The 15,314-nt window shown below is 38.7% G+C and overlaps 1 protein-coding gene across 1 annotated transcript in view; it reads left to right on the plus strand.

Moving 5' to 3' along the window:
• Positions 1-15,314, plus strand: part of UPP (uracil phosphoribosyltransferase) — a 51,808-nt gene that overhangs the window by 11,043 nt on the left and 25,451 nt on the right. The window contains exons 2-4 of the mRNA XM_089795441.1: positions 1,209-1,313; positions 1,440-1,518; positions 11,800-11,858. Of these exons, the coding sequence (XP_089651567.1) occupies positions 1,209-1,313; positions 1,440-1,518; positions 11,800-11,858 (243 nt within the window). The remainder of the gene's footprint in view (positions 1-1,208; positions 1,314-1,439; positions 1,519-11,799; positions 11,859-15,314) is intronic.

Here is a 15,314-nt window from a genome sequence, read left to right on the forward strand (position 1 = left end):
ATAAGAATTAGCATCATTCTAGTTGCAACACAATGGTCTCAGAAAGTTTGCAGCATGCAAGGATACAGTCTATTGTAGAAGACCACCCAGTCTACTCTATTTTTCTGAAGCAGTAGTTTCCAATTAGAAGTTTTCAGTTTGTCAATGTGTCTCAAGTGAGTATTATCCTCTATTTGTAATTAGAAAAACTTCAAAAACCTTATTATTAGCTGTTATTGTCAGCTGTTTTAGCTCTACTACATAGGAAACTGCAGTTTATTGTGTTCCTATACTGGGTTATCTGATAACTCATAAATTTTGGATTGGTCTTTGCTTAGTATGTGTGTGTGTGTGTATATAAAACTGAATTGGCTGTATACACTCTAGTTAGATCCTGAGCTGATCTTGATTGTTGGCTGCTTGCAAAACCCTTGCTGGTGTAATAATAAAACTATGCTGTTGATTTTTATGTATTTCTTAAATATTCAATAATAATTATCAGCAATAAACAGGAGGGGATATGATATAATTGCCGACACCCATTCATAAGAGTGCTTGTGTCTCTATCTAAGACTTGGTTCTTTGTTAGTCTGTTTTCAACAACTTAAATGACATAAGTACTGTGCATGATACCTTACCTGTATGCTTACCCCTTCTTCAGAGCACAGAGCTGGATCCAAATGCTTCCACTCTAGTGACTACTGAAATATCATTCATACCGTGGTCAAAGAAATGAAGAATCAACAAATTTCATTCTATTGTGTGGTAATGATAGTTTCTGCATCTGGAGAAATAGTTCACTTGGAAGTTAAGGACCAAATTTAGTAAAGACCCTTCCTAGGGTAGTAACTCGGAGAAGTGGAGACCACTGCTTCTCAAGGCAAGGATAAATAATCCAACGAGCAGTTTGGATCACCTAAGTGGCAGTCAGAAACAATTCTAGAGCTTTTAAAAATATAATTTGTCAGTAGTTTGAAACTTAGTGTTCTTTTCTAGAGTTTGAATGTTCAAGTAAGAATTGTTTGGGATCTTATAATTCTCTGTACAAGGATTGCCTGCAAAATGATTTGTGGAGCTTATTAGATTTTACAGTGATATATTGGTTTTGAAAATTCGGTTTATTTGATAGAAACTGGAATACATTGATAAGTTAGGCCTCTTTGTATTTGTCTCCTGGGACAATTCCAATGTTTTTCCTTGATGAACGTCTATTTATTGAATGTTTTTAGTTTTCAAGTTCAGCCTTGCTGATTAAAGAGACGAAGCAAGCTAGGTTCAGTGTCAACTGTTCGGTAACAACAGCAAGTAAAAATCTTACGGAGGATAGGATGCTGGTACACTATTCTAGGGCCTTTTATTGTGGTGCAATTTTCTGTCTCATCATTACAAGCTTTTCGCTCAACCTTATGTACATTGTTTTATCCTGACTTCTGTTTGATGGCCATAAATTGCATGTACAGGTATTTGTTCCCCCTCATCCCCTAATCAAGCATTGGGTATCTGTTCTTCGAAATGAGCTAAGCCCATGTCCGATTTTCAGTAAGTAATGTCTATTGATTCCATCATAAAATTCATTTTCCTTTTATTAAATCCGAAGTATTTTTGCATTGGCATTTGGCCTCTGGAAGATTTTCAATATCTTCTTGAAGAGTTTGCTGCCCTTATTTGGGGATCAAATATTAGTATTGGTCAGAGATGTTGCAAATTATTTTGGCAAGTATGGTTAGAAAATAATATTGTGAACATACAATCTGTGTATGACAATTTTTATATATAGCTTATTCTTACATATAACCTAGTGAATTTTTTGGTTCTATCAATCTTTGAAAGTATCTTAAATTCTTAATTGCCCATAAATAATTCAACAGATAAAAATAGTCACTCGAATGTTTTATACTTTGCATTTGCAGTGTATCTTATTATTGATGATTTCATTACTCAAACTGTAAATGGTCTTTACTGCTTTGAACTTAACCAAAAGATCAACTTTCCTCTCCTTTGGAAAATCACTTTGAATTCCTGATTCTTTATGTTATTTCTCTCATTCTTCATATGAGGCTAGGGTGATGTTACATGCAATTATTGTCTTCTGGATCAACTTTCTTGAACAACAAACACAAAAATGAATTGTAGAGTTCTTTGGTCGTTATGTAGTAGACAAAAATACATATTTGCTTATAGTGATAAGTTTTTGAAGTATTAACCTTCCAGAAATAGAGAACTTAAAAAATTATGAATGCCCTATGTTGCTACCTGCATATTCTGACTTGTGCATTAACTCTTCTGAAAAACAACCAACACAAAATCGATAATAAGAATTTACTGATTGTTGTAAAATCTTTCTACTGGTATGCATCAGCAGACCAGGCACACTCTTTCATCTTTGATTTTGAAGTTATAATTTTTTTCCCCCAAATTAGAAAATAAAAAGATTTACGACTACGAGTAACTGTATGATAATGTTTGTTTCACATTTTAATGTCTTTTTTGTGTTTTAATTTACTCTTATCTTATTATGCCAATGAATTGTTTTGTCTTGACATTTATTGAATGCAAGCAATAAAAAACCATTTACTATTTTTTTTGGTTGGTAAAAAGATTATATTTTATTAATAAATTTGCATAGTTACATAGATAGGCTAAAATTTTAAAATAGCCTTCACACTTAAAAACACCTTACAATTTACTACATATCCAGCATTTACTTTACCAACATGATATCATCGCCTACTCCCCACCTTTCTGAGGACTAAGATTAATATATCTGTTTTTACAAACATTCAGACTGAAAAAAGACCTAGTTTCAAACTGAAACAAAAACCTGCATTGGCCCTGCACAATGCTTTTAGAAACTGTCACCTTCATCGCGCTCTTGCATATCTTTCCTCGCTCTAGGCTTTTTCCTTGATCAGTTCGATTCTTTTGCTCATACCCAAATCTGAATTTTTCTTACTTTTTGGAGCCTTTTCGCAATTCGCCATGGCTGTCAGCTTTGAATTTATAATTAACTGCTGCTCCCTACCATCCACTGAAGCTTTAAGCTTTATCTCCTATTTCCATTTACAGAAGCTTTACACCTCCACAACTCCTAACTGTAGGGCAATTTTCCTTTAGGACATCTTCAAAAAGCAAAATTTGGTCATTTTTTTTCTTCCACTTCTTCACCGGAAAAACTACCCTCACCACCGTTCGCCTTTTACAGCATCCTGCAATGCGACAACGGTGCGGATGGGGAACAAGAAACCCTTTTACCTTTCTTCCTACCTTCTCCTGAAAAGAGCGGATCTCCTCCACCAATTTGAGCTGTTCTAGTCTGATTTTATCCTTATAAGCCTCCTTATTCACACCAGTTAGCCACCAAATAAAACCAAATTTCCCTCTCGCCTCCCCTTCTACTTCATCTGCAAAACGTTCACTATGATTAAAGCCCTTCCCCTGCCATGCCCACTCTAACAGGGATTCAACCCCCACTATCAAGTCTTTTGGAAACAACGCTTTCATCACCCACTCAACCTCTTCTTCTGAGAAGGCCAATTCTAACCCCCACACCATAACCATTGTAGCTATGTCTACATTTATTTTATAGCTACTCTAGTGAGCGCAATTATTGCATATGAGTGTTCGTTCAAGATGCTCTTTTATGGCAAGTGTATATATACATGTTTGAACAACTTAAAATTCTATGAGTTGGAAGGACTTTTTAAAAGTTTCTTATAGTTGGCAAGTATCTAATCTTTTATTAAGTGAAGAGTGGTGAAAATATTTAACTGGAATTTATATTTCACTAATAATGATTAATATTAAAGAAAATAAATAAATTCATATTATTAAAGAAAAATAAAATACCTTTACATTTATTTACTCTCCAACTGTTCCCGTCACCGCTTCCATCACTCCTGCTGTCGTCACCGCTTCCATCACTCCTGCTGTCAGACAAAGAAGCAAAAAGTGAAGTTGGTGATTTTGGATAGGGCCAAACAGCACTTTTTGCTGTCTAGCCATCCGAAAAGTAAACATAGTCTCCATTCCTGAACTCTATTGCTTTCCTTGCCTATCACTATCCAAATAGTTCTGCACTTTTTCTTCTCTTTTTTGTTAAAAAAGGCCTTTTCGGCTGCCATGTTTTATGGCGAGTGTATATATACATGTTTGAACAACTTAAAATTCTATGAGTTGGAAGGACTTTTTAAAAGTTTCTTATAGTTGGCAAGTATCTAATCTTTTATTAAGTGAAGAGTGGTGAAAATATTTAACTGGAATTTATATCTCACTAATAATGATTAATATTAAAGAAAATAAATAAATTCATATTATTAAAGAAAAACAGAATACCTTTACATTTATTTACTCTCCAACCATTCCCTTCACCACTTCCATCACTCCTAGCGTCAGATAAAGAAGCAACAAGTGAAGTCAGTGATTTTGGATAGGGCCAAACAACACTTTCTGTTGTCTAGCCATCCGAAAAATAAACGTAGTCTCAATTCCTTAACTCTGTTGCTTTCCTTGCCTATCACTATCCAAATAGTTCTGCACTTTTTCTTCTCTTTTTTGTTAAAAAAGGCCTTTTTGGCTGCCATGTTTTATAGCAACGTCTCCTCCCCCCTTGCTCAGATCACACACTTCGATCTGACAATTCCCCCAGCACTCATCATCATTCTGTCCTTTTTAGTTAAACCCATCCCTTTTCATTATGTGAGCATTGATTTCAAATCGCCCAAATCTTTTCATCATTACTCCAATTTGACATTTCACCTCGGTTGACACCTTCCACTTGTTTGTTTTATAATGTCTAATTTTTAAGATTTTAAAAATAAAAATAAATCTCATCCCAACAGCTACACCATTCGAAACACCCATTCCCACCTCCAGACAATCTGTTGCCCATTTTGATAACTGGTCAGCTTCACCATTAGACTCTGTACACATGACAAATTTTGAAATCTTCCAAAGATTCCAACTCCTCATTAATTACTATCAAGAAATTTTCTAAGTGCCATGCCGAAATCTGATTTCTTCTAATTGCCTCAACCACTACCATCAAGTCTCCTTCCATAATCACTCTACCCCAACCCACCTTCTTTGCACACTAAATTGCCAATAATGCTGCATGGAATTCTGCTTCATTATTTGTGCCATCCATTCTATTTGTCCTGTAGGCCAAAGTTTCTCCATAATGATCCCGAACTATAAAACCCGCCCCCAATTTACCAGGATGACCCTTCACTAATCCATCAAAGTTTACCTTTACCCAACCTTCCTCGAGGGCTTTCCATATTGACTTTTTTTTGTGTTCTTTCTTTAATTTATCTCTTCTTAAAGCTCCGGCTTGTCTAATTTTAATCCCTAGCCACTCTCTTTGAATAGCTCTATCTTCTCTCATAAACACACACTTCAGCTAAGCCTTCCTAAAAATAGCAACACTGACTACTTCAATGGAATGGTCAATCCTTCTTAGGAGCTCTTCCACAAGTTTAGACACCTCTTGAAAGATTCTCCTATTTCTCTCTTTCCACACCTCCCATATTACAATTGATGGGCTTATCCTCCACACATTTTCAAGCATATTTCTTTTACTTATTCGTGGCCAAGATTAAAAAACTCTGCTCTAGAGGATCTCCAAGGTCCATGCCATCCCAACTTACCTTGCACATGACTCCAACATTTCTCTACCACTTCACACTGTAACAGCAAGTGATCCACAAATTCTTCTTCCTTATCACACATCACACATTGTGTTGGACCTTGAAACCCTAATCTCTTTCTTCTTTCCCCAGTTAGAATTCAGCCTTGAACAGCTAGCCAAGAGAAAGTCCCTGTTTTAGACAAAATCTATTTATGCCAAGATAAATCCCTTGCTTCAAAGCAATCTTCCACTCTATTAGCCAACAAATCATAGCCTAACCTTACAGAATACTCACCCGAGGAAGAAGCAAACCACCTAATCATGTCATTTCTCTCTATTAAACATACTTTCCTTTTGAAAAGACATTTTTTAGAGATTGTTGTTGTTCAAGAGAAAGGCCCACCACCCGCCAATCCTTCCAACCCCAAGTTTTACCTAACAATCCATCAAACTCTATCAAGTAGTCTCTTACCTTAAAGCCCCACAAATCACATAGTTTTTGTTTTAGGTCTCTATCCTGACATTCCTCATCTAGAACCTTATATCCATTCCAAGAGTCCTCCCAAAAATTTGCTTGACCCCCATCTCCAATCTTCCATGAAATGTGCTTCGTGATAACATGTCGACAAGAGATAATAAAGTTCCATACAGCAGATCCTTTTAAGGGATTTTGAACTATTAAGGTCCTTGTTTCATCATTACGATCCAAATATTTGGCTTTTAAGATTTTAGTCCATAACTGCTCCGAGTCCGAAGCCATTTGCCATACCAACTTTGCACCCAAAGCCACATTCATTTGATTCCAGTCTCTCAGGCTTGCTCCACTATTCTTTTTCGACCTACATATCTTATCCCATCTTAACAATGGGATTTTGTCACTTTCTCCTATCCCACTCCAAAAGAACCTTTGCATTTGTTTTTCCACACCACTTATAACCTTCTTAGGGATTTTTAGACACATCATTAAGAAAATTGGGACAGCAAACACCACTGATTTTAACATCAGAATTCTTCCCGCCAACGAGAGCCACTTCCCCTTCCATCCTTCCATCTTCATAAAACATTTTTCTGCTAAACACTTCCACACTTCACCTTTATTACTTCCTTGAAACAACGAGATCCCTAGATATCTACTTGACAGTAACCCTTGTTTAATAATTAGGATTCTGCTAATAGCCAATTTTTTACTTCAGGGGTATTAAAGAAGAAAATCTCATATTTTAGCCAATTTATCTTTTGTCCTGAAACTTTACCATAAAGCTCAAGCGTCCTCTTCATCAGCCTGGCCTCTCTCTCTGAAGCATCCCCCGCTAGGAAAGTGTCATCTACAAACTGAAGATGAGACACAGCTTCAACTCCATTAGCCACTTTTACACCTTTCCATTGGCCTCTCACTCTTTTACCACTGATCAGCCTTCCCAAAACTTTAGATAAAATGATAAAGAGAAAGGGGGATATGGGATCTCCTTGTCTTTGCCTTTTCCCATTTCAAAAAAACCCTGTGGACTTCCATTGACCAAGACAAAAAACCTTGCAGAGCTAATACAACCTTCAACCCATCTTATCCATCTTTCATTGAAGCCAAACTTTTTCAAAACCTTCAATGAAAAGTCCCTATTAACTTCATCATAAGCTCTCCTTATATCTCACTTAACCATCATTTAACTTAGCTTCTCTACTCTAATAGAGTGGATCATTTCATGAGCTATTATGACGCCTTAAAAATGGATCTTCCAAGAGCAAACCCACTTTGTTCCTTTGAAATCACAACATTTAAAATCTTCTTTAAACTATTTGCAACTACTTTTGAAATAATTTTGTAAAGAGTATTACATATAGAAATAGGCCTGGACTCCTCAAAGGTCTTACATGCATCCTTTTTTGGCACTAGTGCTATGAAGGTGTTGTTTAGGTCTTTCAAAACAAATTCCCCTTGTCTAGATTCCTCAACAACATCCCAAACTTCTCCCAAAAAATCCTAGAAAAACCTAAAAAACCTCCTTGTAAACCCATTAGGCCCAGGACTTTTATCCTTTCCTAACCCCCAAAGAGCATTTTTAACCTCTTCCTTTGCCACTATTGCAAACAACATCCTATTTTGCATATCTAAAACACAATTTGGAATACAATCCAGAACATCATCCTCTTCATCCCTACCTTTTGCATCCAATTTTCCCCTATTTTGAAAAAAAGGATACAACCTCTCTCTTTACCTCCGTAGGGTCCTTCACCACATGCCTTTCTGAATTTTCAATAGAGAAAATCCTATAATGAGCTCTTCTGACTTTAACTGAATTATAGAAAATTTGGTATTTCTATCTCCTTCCTTCAGTCATGTGTCTCTCAATTTCTGTCTCCAATACACTTTCTCTCTAGATAAAATCTCCTTATATGCCTTTTTCAACTTTTTCTCTTCCCGAAAGTCCTCCCCCATACCCTGCAGAATCACTCTATTATTTAATTCTTTTAAAGAAAATTCTAGCTCCACTTTCTTCCTAAAAATGTTTTGGAAGGATTCCCTATTCCAAACCTTCAGCTTCTCTTTTATAAATTGTAACTTTTTAAAAACAATAAAGGCTTTATTTCTTGAAAATTTTGGGGCATTTCTCTACCATTGCTCAACCAAATCTTTAAAACCATCTACCCTCAACCACATTGCTTCAAATTTGAAAGGGCATTGATCTGGTGAAGAATCTTCCTGGGTTCTTAGCCCAATTGGGAAATGGTCCAAACCATGTATAGGCAAAATTTCAGCATCCACCATCCAATCAACCTGAGTCCAATCCCCCCTCATTAGAATTCTATCCAGTTTTTCCGCAATATTTACAAACCCAGGCCTTCTATTAGTCCATGTAAACTCTCCTTGCTTAAAGGGGATATCCAATAGACCATTTCTTGTCACAAAGGCAAAGAAATCTTCTTGATTTACTGTTCTCCATCCTTTTCCACCTTTCTTTTCCTAGGGTAGAGAATGGCATTGTAATCACCTCCTAACATTGTCATAGTTCTTCTATTAGTCCATGTAAACTCTCCTTGCTTAAAGGGGATATCCAATATACCATTTCTTGTCACAAAGGCAGAGAAAGCTTCCTAATTTACCATTCTCCATCCTCTTCCACCTTTCTTTTCCCTGGGGTAGAGAATGGCATTGTAATCACCTCCTAACATTGTCATCTCATCTTGCAGGGCCTTGAATGCATCTATTAAAGATTTCCACAATTCTTTTTTGTCCCTACTTTGCATAGGATCATACACATTGATCACATTAAATTTCACTTCAAGTTGTTTTGACCTTACCTTTAACCATTGCCAGTTACTTTCTTGCTACATCATCACAACACTAACCGAGTCTTCTTTCCATAACACACAAACACCCCTTGAAGCTCCTACAATAGCAGCCCACTCCTCTATTTTCCAAATTTTCTTTTAATTCCTACAACATCTTCTATCTTTATCTTTGTTTCCTACATAAGGACCATGTTTCGTCTTGCTTGATCAAGGCCTCTCTTGATCAAACAAACTTTTTCAAGGGCATTGCAGCCCTTGACATTCCTAGAAAGGATCTTCATCCCTTTTGGGCGGGGGTCTTCCCTCTTCCTGTCTTCAGTTTACTTTGGCCCCTCGCACTTCCTGCTATCGGGATTAAAGCATTTAGTGTCCTTCCTTTTTATTGACATCCCCCAACCTGAATTTTATGACTCTTTTGTTCAATTTTTGATAGGGTTCTCTTTTCTTTTAGGGAAATCACATCTCCCAAGCCTAGGAAGTCTTCATTCAATATATCCTCCTTTTTCATATCATCTTCTTCCGAACTCTCTTCCGAGATAGAATCTCTAGAACCACCCTTCAAGTTTCTTATTGGGAAGATTTCTATATAGTCTTCATTCAGTATATCCTCCTTTTTCATATCATCCTCTTCCGAACTCTCTTCCGAGATAGAATCTCTAAAACCACCCTTCGAGTTTCTTATTGGGGAGATTTCTATATCTTTAAAGACTTCTACCTCACACCCTTCTTCTTCCACTCCTAGGGAAACCCTATTATCTTCTTCCTCATAACACGAAAGAAATCTCAATCCACCCCCCTGCTTCACCTCTACATTCCTCATTTCTTTGGTTCTGGTTTACCTCCCTTCTAATCATTTCCAAATTAAAACCCCCAGGCAAAGAGTTGTCTTCAATATCCCTTTCCCCATCCATCCACTGTCCATCCACTCCTTTCTCCCCCCAACCTCTTCTGATATTTGAGCTCCTTTTTCGGCCTCCATAACTTCCTACCATTTCTCATTCTGCTTATAATGTTTTTCTCCTAAACAATCCCCTTGCCCATTCGTAACCTTCCTACCTCCTCCACACTCACTATCTTGTAGGTTATTTACTCTTGCTTTCAAGATCATAATACATTCCATTTCTGTTGCAGTGCCTCTTGAGTTTTCCTCCTTTTTCTTCTGCACCCCCAACCATGTTCTAGACATATCAATTGCCCTGTTTAATAGACTTTCATCCTCCCTACCCTTCTATCGACCCTCTTGCCCACATTTTTCCAATTCATGATCCTCACTCAAGTAGTGCTCACACACCAGTAGTCCTTTCTCTATTGACAAAGGCTGTCTCCACACCCCCATATCTTGAAAAAGCTCAATCATTTCTAGTAAAGGGTGACAATCATTCCAAATAATGTAGATCCTTGGAAACATTTAGAAGGTTTCCTTATCTACCATTTCCACAACTTTCACAAAGGCTCCCAACCTATTTCCTATCAACCGATAACAGTAGTCATTCCGATATTCTTGCGGAAGGTTTCGCAACCCCACCAAGATAGGAAATTGTTTTATGATTTCCTTTGTTGGGTCAATGTTTGGAACCCATGCTTTCATATAAAAGCCAAAGCCTTCCAAAAAATATGGTTCTCCATTCAAAATCCAATCCCTATCCTAGGCAATGTCCACCGTTACCATACAAAAACCATTTTCCAATGTTTTAAAGTCTTTAGCCCTTCCCCACTTTTCATCACACCATCTTTTTAGCTTTCCTATTGCGGGCCATGGCCCTCCCCATTTTAGAAAGAAAAGCATTACTTTCTAAAAAACTTATCTTCTCCTCATTGAGCTTTGCTCTAATATTATCTTTTCTACTGTGCATCTTTCCTACAGCGGGTCTTCAATCCTCTGCTTTTCCTGGTTTTCCATTGCTTGTGGTTTCCTTAATCGTTGAGCAATATTCCCAAAATCCACCTTTCCTCCCAAGTTATAGGATGTAAAATGCTGCACTGGGTGGCCTCTATTTCCAAAGTTTCTGATCCTCCCACTCCCATCTTGCCATCGACCTTCTCCAGTATTCCCCACTTTTTCCCAATGAATTCTCTGCAAACTTTGTCTACCACCCTTTTGCCATCTACCATTTCTGTTGCCCCAATAGGTCAAACCATCATACCTCCTAAAGGGCTCGAATCTTCTTTGTTGAAAAAATTCTTTCTGCCATGAGCGCTGTAGCTTCCATCCTTCCAGCCATGAAACCCTACACCCCACTGCTCCTGCATCTTGGTTTTTATATTTTTGATGCTTTTAAAAAACCATTTACTTTTAATGGATGTAAAACAATTAGTTAAGCTGGGTTCTCAAACAAATCAAAGTGTTTTCTCCAGCTCATTAATTCTACCATTGCCAATTTTTGAACAATTTTTTTCCTCATCTAGGAATTTGCATGCTATGTATTTTATTTGCACTGATAATACTGATTTGTATCTTGCTGTCTGCTATGGACAAATTGTAGTTTGATTTTTCTCTTCTAAGATGTTTTTCTTTATTTGTACTATATCTTTGCACCTATGTTTAATCATGTTGGTTTTTAGCTAGAGTCCAGTTTATCGCCTTTAGCATCAGATTTTAGTAGATTCATATGTGCAGGAGTCTCATATTTTCCATATCTATGATGTTGACATATCTTTTTGTCATTTGTTCCCAGTTGAAGCGCCTTTAACTTTCATACCCTGTAGCTAGGGTAGCTTTAAACCACCATCAACAGTCTGATGTACCAAGAACAGATTTATTCTTGTTGATTCCTTTAGTTTAAAGTTTGTTCTTCCTCATATTTTCATTTTACCTATGTTTTGTTTCTACCCTCGGAGTATTTCATGCTACAAACTCAATGTTGATCCACTATAATAACAATTTGGATGCTTGTTATGTCTTTCAGAAAATGCGATGGCAGAGCTTGGAAGACTTCTTATTTATGAGGCATCAAGGGATTGGTTGGTGAGTTGATTGATTTTTTAAACATCAGTTGGATTTTCTAATAAACATTCTTCTTGTGTAAGAGTCCAAATGCTCCAAAGGTTAATTCAGTTTTCATTTATTTTCAAACATTGAATGATTCCTCTAGTTTTAATTTCATTATTTGTTATGTGGAATTGCAAATCTAACCAGTTTTTCTCCCCCAGAGAACAACTTCTGAAAATACACATTAAACTATTATATACATCAGCATCCTTCGATAAATATTATTAGCCCAGACTCATTGTAAAATAATAAATAAGGTTGTTGTACACTAACATTTTGTTTCATATGGAAAGTTCGTTGTGTGGCATCTATGCTTCCTGCCTTGCCCCTTGCTCCCACTCTGCATTGCCCCTGGTGTGCTCATTCCCTACTGCCCAGCCTGGTTGGTTTGTGTTTTTGACATCATCCAAGGTCTTGGGCAACGATGGTGGTGGCTGTCTGGGCTCTTCCTCTGCTGAGGCCACTGCTGATTGTCTTGATCATCTGTGACCTCTCCCACGAACTACATACCAACAAAGTCTGCATTGGATATGCAAGATCTCTTGGATAGGGTTGAATGACTTGAATCGGATAACATAACTCTCAAAAATTCTCTGCAAGTTATGACCAGCAGCCTCGACTCATCTGTTCTGAGAATGCTGAGCTGAAAAAGCACCTCTCCCTATTCGAAGAAGTCTCAGTTAAAGACTCTGACATCCTTGAGCTAAAAAATAAGCAATCTGAACTGGTGTCTCTTCAATAGACCCTTAAATGCGAGACTGAAAAACAATTACAGATGTATGCCTCTGTTTGCAACAGTGCTAACAGTGTGGCACCTGCCATTGGGGGCTGAGGAATTGGTCCATGCTAAGCTCTTGGAGGAGTGTACTCAGAGGGCTTGTAGGCTGAACCTGAAGGTTCGAGGCCTCCCTACTCCTTCCTCAGATCCACTCACAGCATTGTATCCTTTTTTCAAGAATCAACTTGATATCTCAGATTTGAATTTGGACAGAGTTTGGCTGGGTTTTGATAACACCCTTTTTCTTTGTTTCTTATCTTCAGCGGATCGCCTAAGGATACTCAGAGCTTGGAGGAAATTATTTCCTCTACTCACGAAGATATATCTGGATGAGGATCTTATTAGATCACAGGTGGCTGAACTAATACATTCTTGGGAGCTTGTTGCAGCAGCGAGGCATGAGGGTAAATGGGCTATCATTAGGAACCTAAAACAAAGCGTTTAGAGATTCATTCCCTCTAGGTTGGGATATTCGGGCAGCACGTGCTACCCAATGACGGTCACAAACATGGTTGGCCATGAAGAAACATAGAGGTGGTTCCTTGCATTTCAAAATCTGGAATGGTAATGGGTCCTTTTGGTCCATGTCAAGTTTTCTCCTTGACACTTCTGGTTCAATTGACCTTCTCCTTGTCATCGAGACACATGAGAGTCCCATGTGACCGCTCCTCAAGGTCCATGGTTTCCACTAGCTCTCAGTTTTTAGGGAGGAGGTCTAGAGTTCTGGTGGTGTTAGGGGGTCAAGTGGTGTGACTTACTTGGTTAGTAATCGACCTTGGCATGTGACATCTATGGTTCACTCTGACAACCTTTCTAGATTTATGTGGGTTCAAGTGAGCCAGGTGGTGGCTCATCTTAGGGATGTCTTCGTTGTCGTTTGCTATTTCTTGCCTACATCTTCTCTCTATGCTTCCACAATAGATCTAGGGAGATCCTTTCACAAACTTGCATGACAATATCACCAGTTTCTCAGGTATGGGGGACATCATTATTATGGGTGACTTTAATGCACAACTAGACACATGCAAATTCCCCTCCACGACCAAGTTTTGGATTCGATGTGCACCATTGAGATAGACTCGGCCCCATTTGGTCTTTATAGATCCTTTGATGACTTGACAAGCGTCATTTATGAGATACAAGCATCATTTACTTCATCATTCTGAGTCCTCTGACTTGGTGATCCTGGAAGGCCTCCCTAGCTCCAGTTCGTTTGCTTGTTGGCTTTACTATGATTGTTGTGGATTATGCCCTCTCTTGCTCCTCTCTTATTCCCTCTGCTAGCCACTTTACCATCACCCGCTTTCCCTTAGCTAAACATGTCCCCTTCAACCTCACCTTGCATCCCCTATCCCCCCAACCTTGCCCACCACCTCCACTAGCTTTCCCCCCTCCCTCTACCTTTCTCTACTTCCCCCCATATCTCTTTTTTGTTTCGACACTGGGGATCATGACCTCTTCACCATGCATCTCAGTGACTCCTCCCCTTTGACCTGCCCCTCCTTGGAGTTAGCACCTCCACCTTATTTGATTGCCTTTCCACGTCCATTTGAGAGGTAACCTACCTCTCTATCCCCCACCACTCCATCCCTTGGTCCTCCTCGCATGCCTACAAGAGCACTTGCACCCATAACTAGTGGTTAGATGATGATTGCAAGTCCTTCCACAACACCATGTTAGCTACGTCCACCCTTCATCTAGCTTCCTCTGCGTAGTAGAAACACTCTTGTCGCCTCTTCCTCCACTTTAAAATCCGTGCCTTCATCTTCGTAGCCATTCCCTTTAGGTTTCACTCATTCAATCCCCTAAGGCCTTTTCGCGCACCCCTTTCCCTTGCAAACCCCCTCCATTGCCTTAGACCTCAACTTGCTAATCTCCCACACCTCCACCCTTTACAACATATTAAGGCTATCTTCCATTGTTGTTACCCCTCTCTCTCACTGCCACCTTTTCACGGTCAACAACATCAGTGAGGCAAGCAGGTGTTTGAGTAGTAACAAGGTAGCGAGCAAGGAAGGGTTCCAAGCGAAACTCTTCAAGTATGGCATTAGGGTGTTGGGTTCCTTCCTTTCAAAGTTGTTTAGCAGGGTGTTTTACACTGGGTCTGCCTCCTCTTGGTCTCGACACATTATCCACCCGATTTACAAGGCTGAGTCAAGGTCAGATCCCAACAACTAAAGGACCATCATGATTGGACACACGTTCTCCAAACTTTACACCACAACACTTTTCTTTCCTGAGAGTTGGATTAGAGGCATATTCGGGCTAGGGGACAAGCTAGTTTCTGTTCAGACTTCCAGACCGTAGACCACATCATGACACTTAGGGCGATTATTGTAGAAGCACAACATCTTTTCTTGCGGATTTATTGCTGCTTTGTGGATTTCCACAAGGCATTTGATTCTATCCCTAGGACGACACTATTTCAGACGCCTCAGGACATTGGGATTTCTAAGACACTTTTGATTGTCGTCATGAGACTTTACAAGTTAGTGGTTGAGAGCATTAGAACCCCCAGGGGCTTTTCGAGTTCATTCAAAGCACCATTGGGGTGAAGCAAGGCTTCTCTCTTTCTCCCATATTATTTGGACTATACATTGATGAGCTAGAGGCTTGTCTTTAGACACGTTCCCTTCCAAGGGATGATTGCTCCT

This window comes from Cupressus sempervirens, chromosome 8 (genome assembly GCF_028749045.1).
Source record: "Cupressus sempervirens isolate cs-2001-9-10 chromosome 8, ASM2874904v1, whole genome shotgun sequence".
NCBI classification, from domain to species: Eukaryota; Viridiplantae; Streptophyta; class Pinopsida; order Cupressales; family Cupressaceae; genus Cupressus; species Cupressus sempervirens.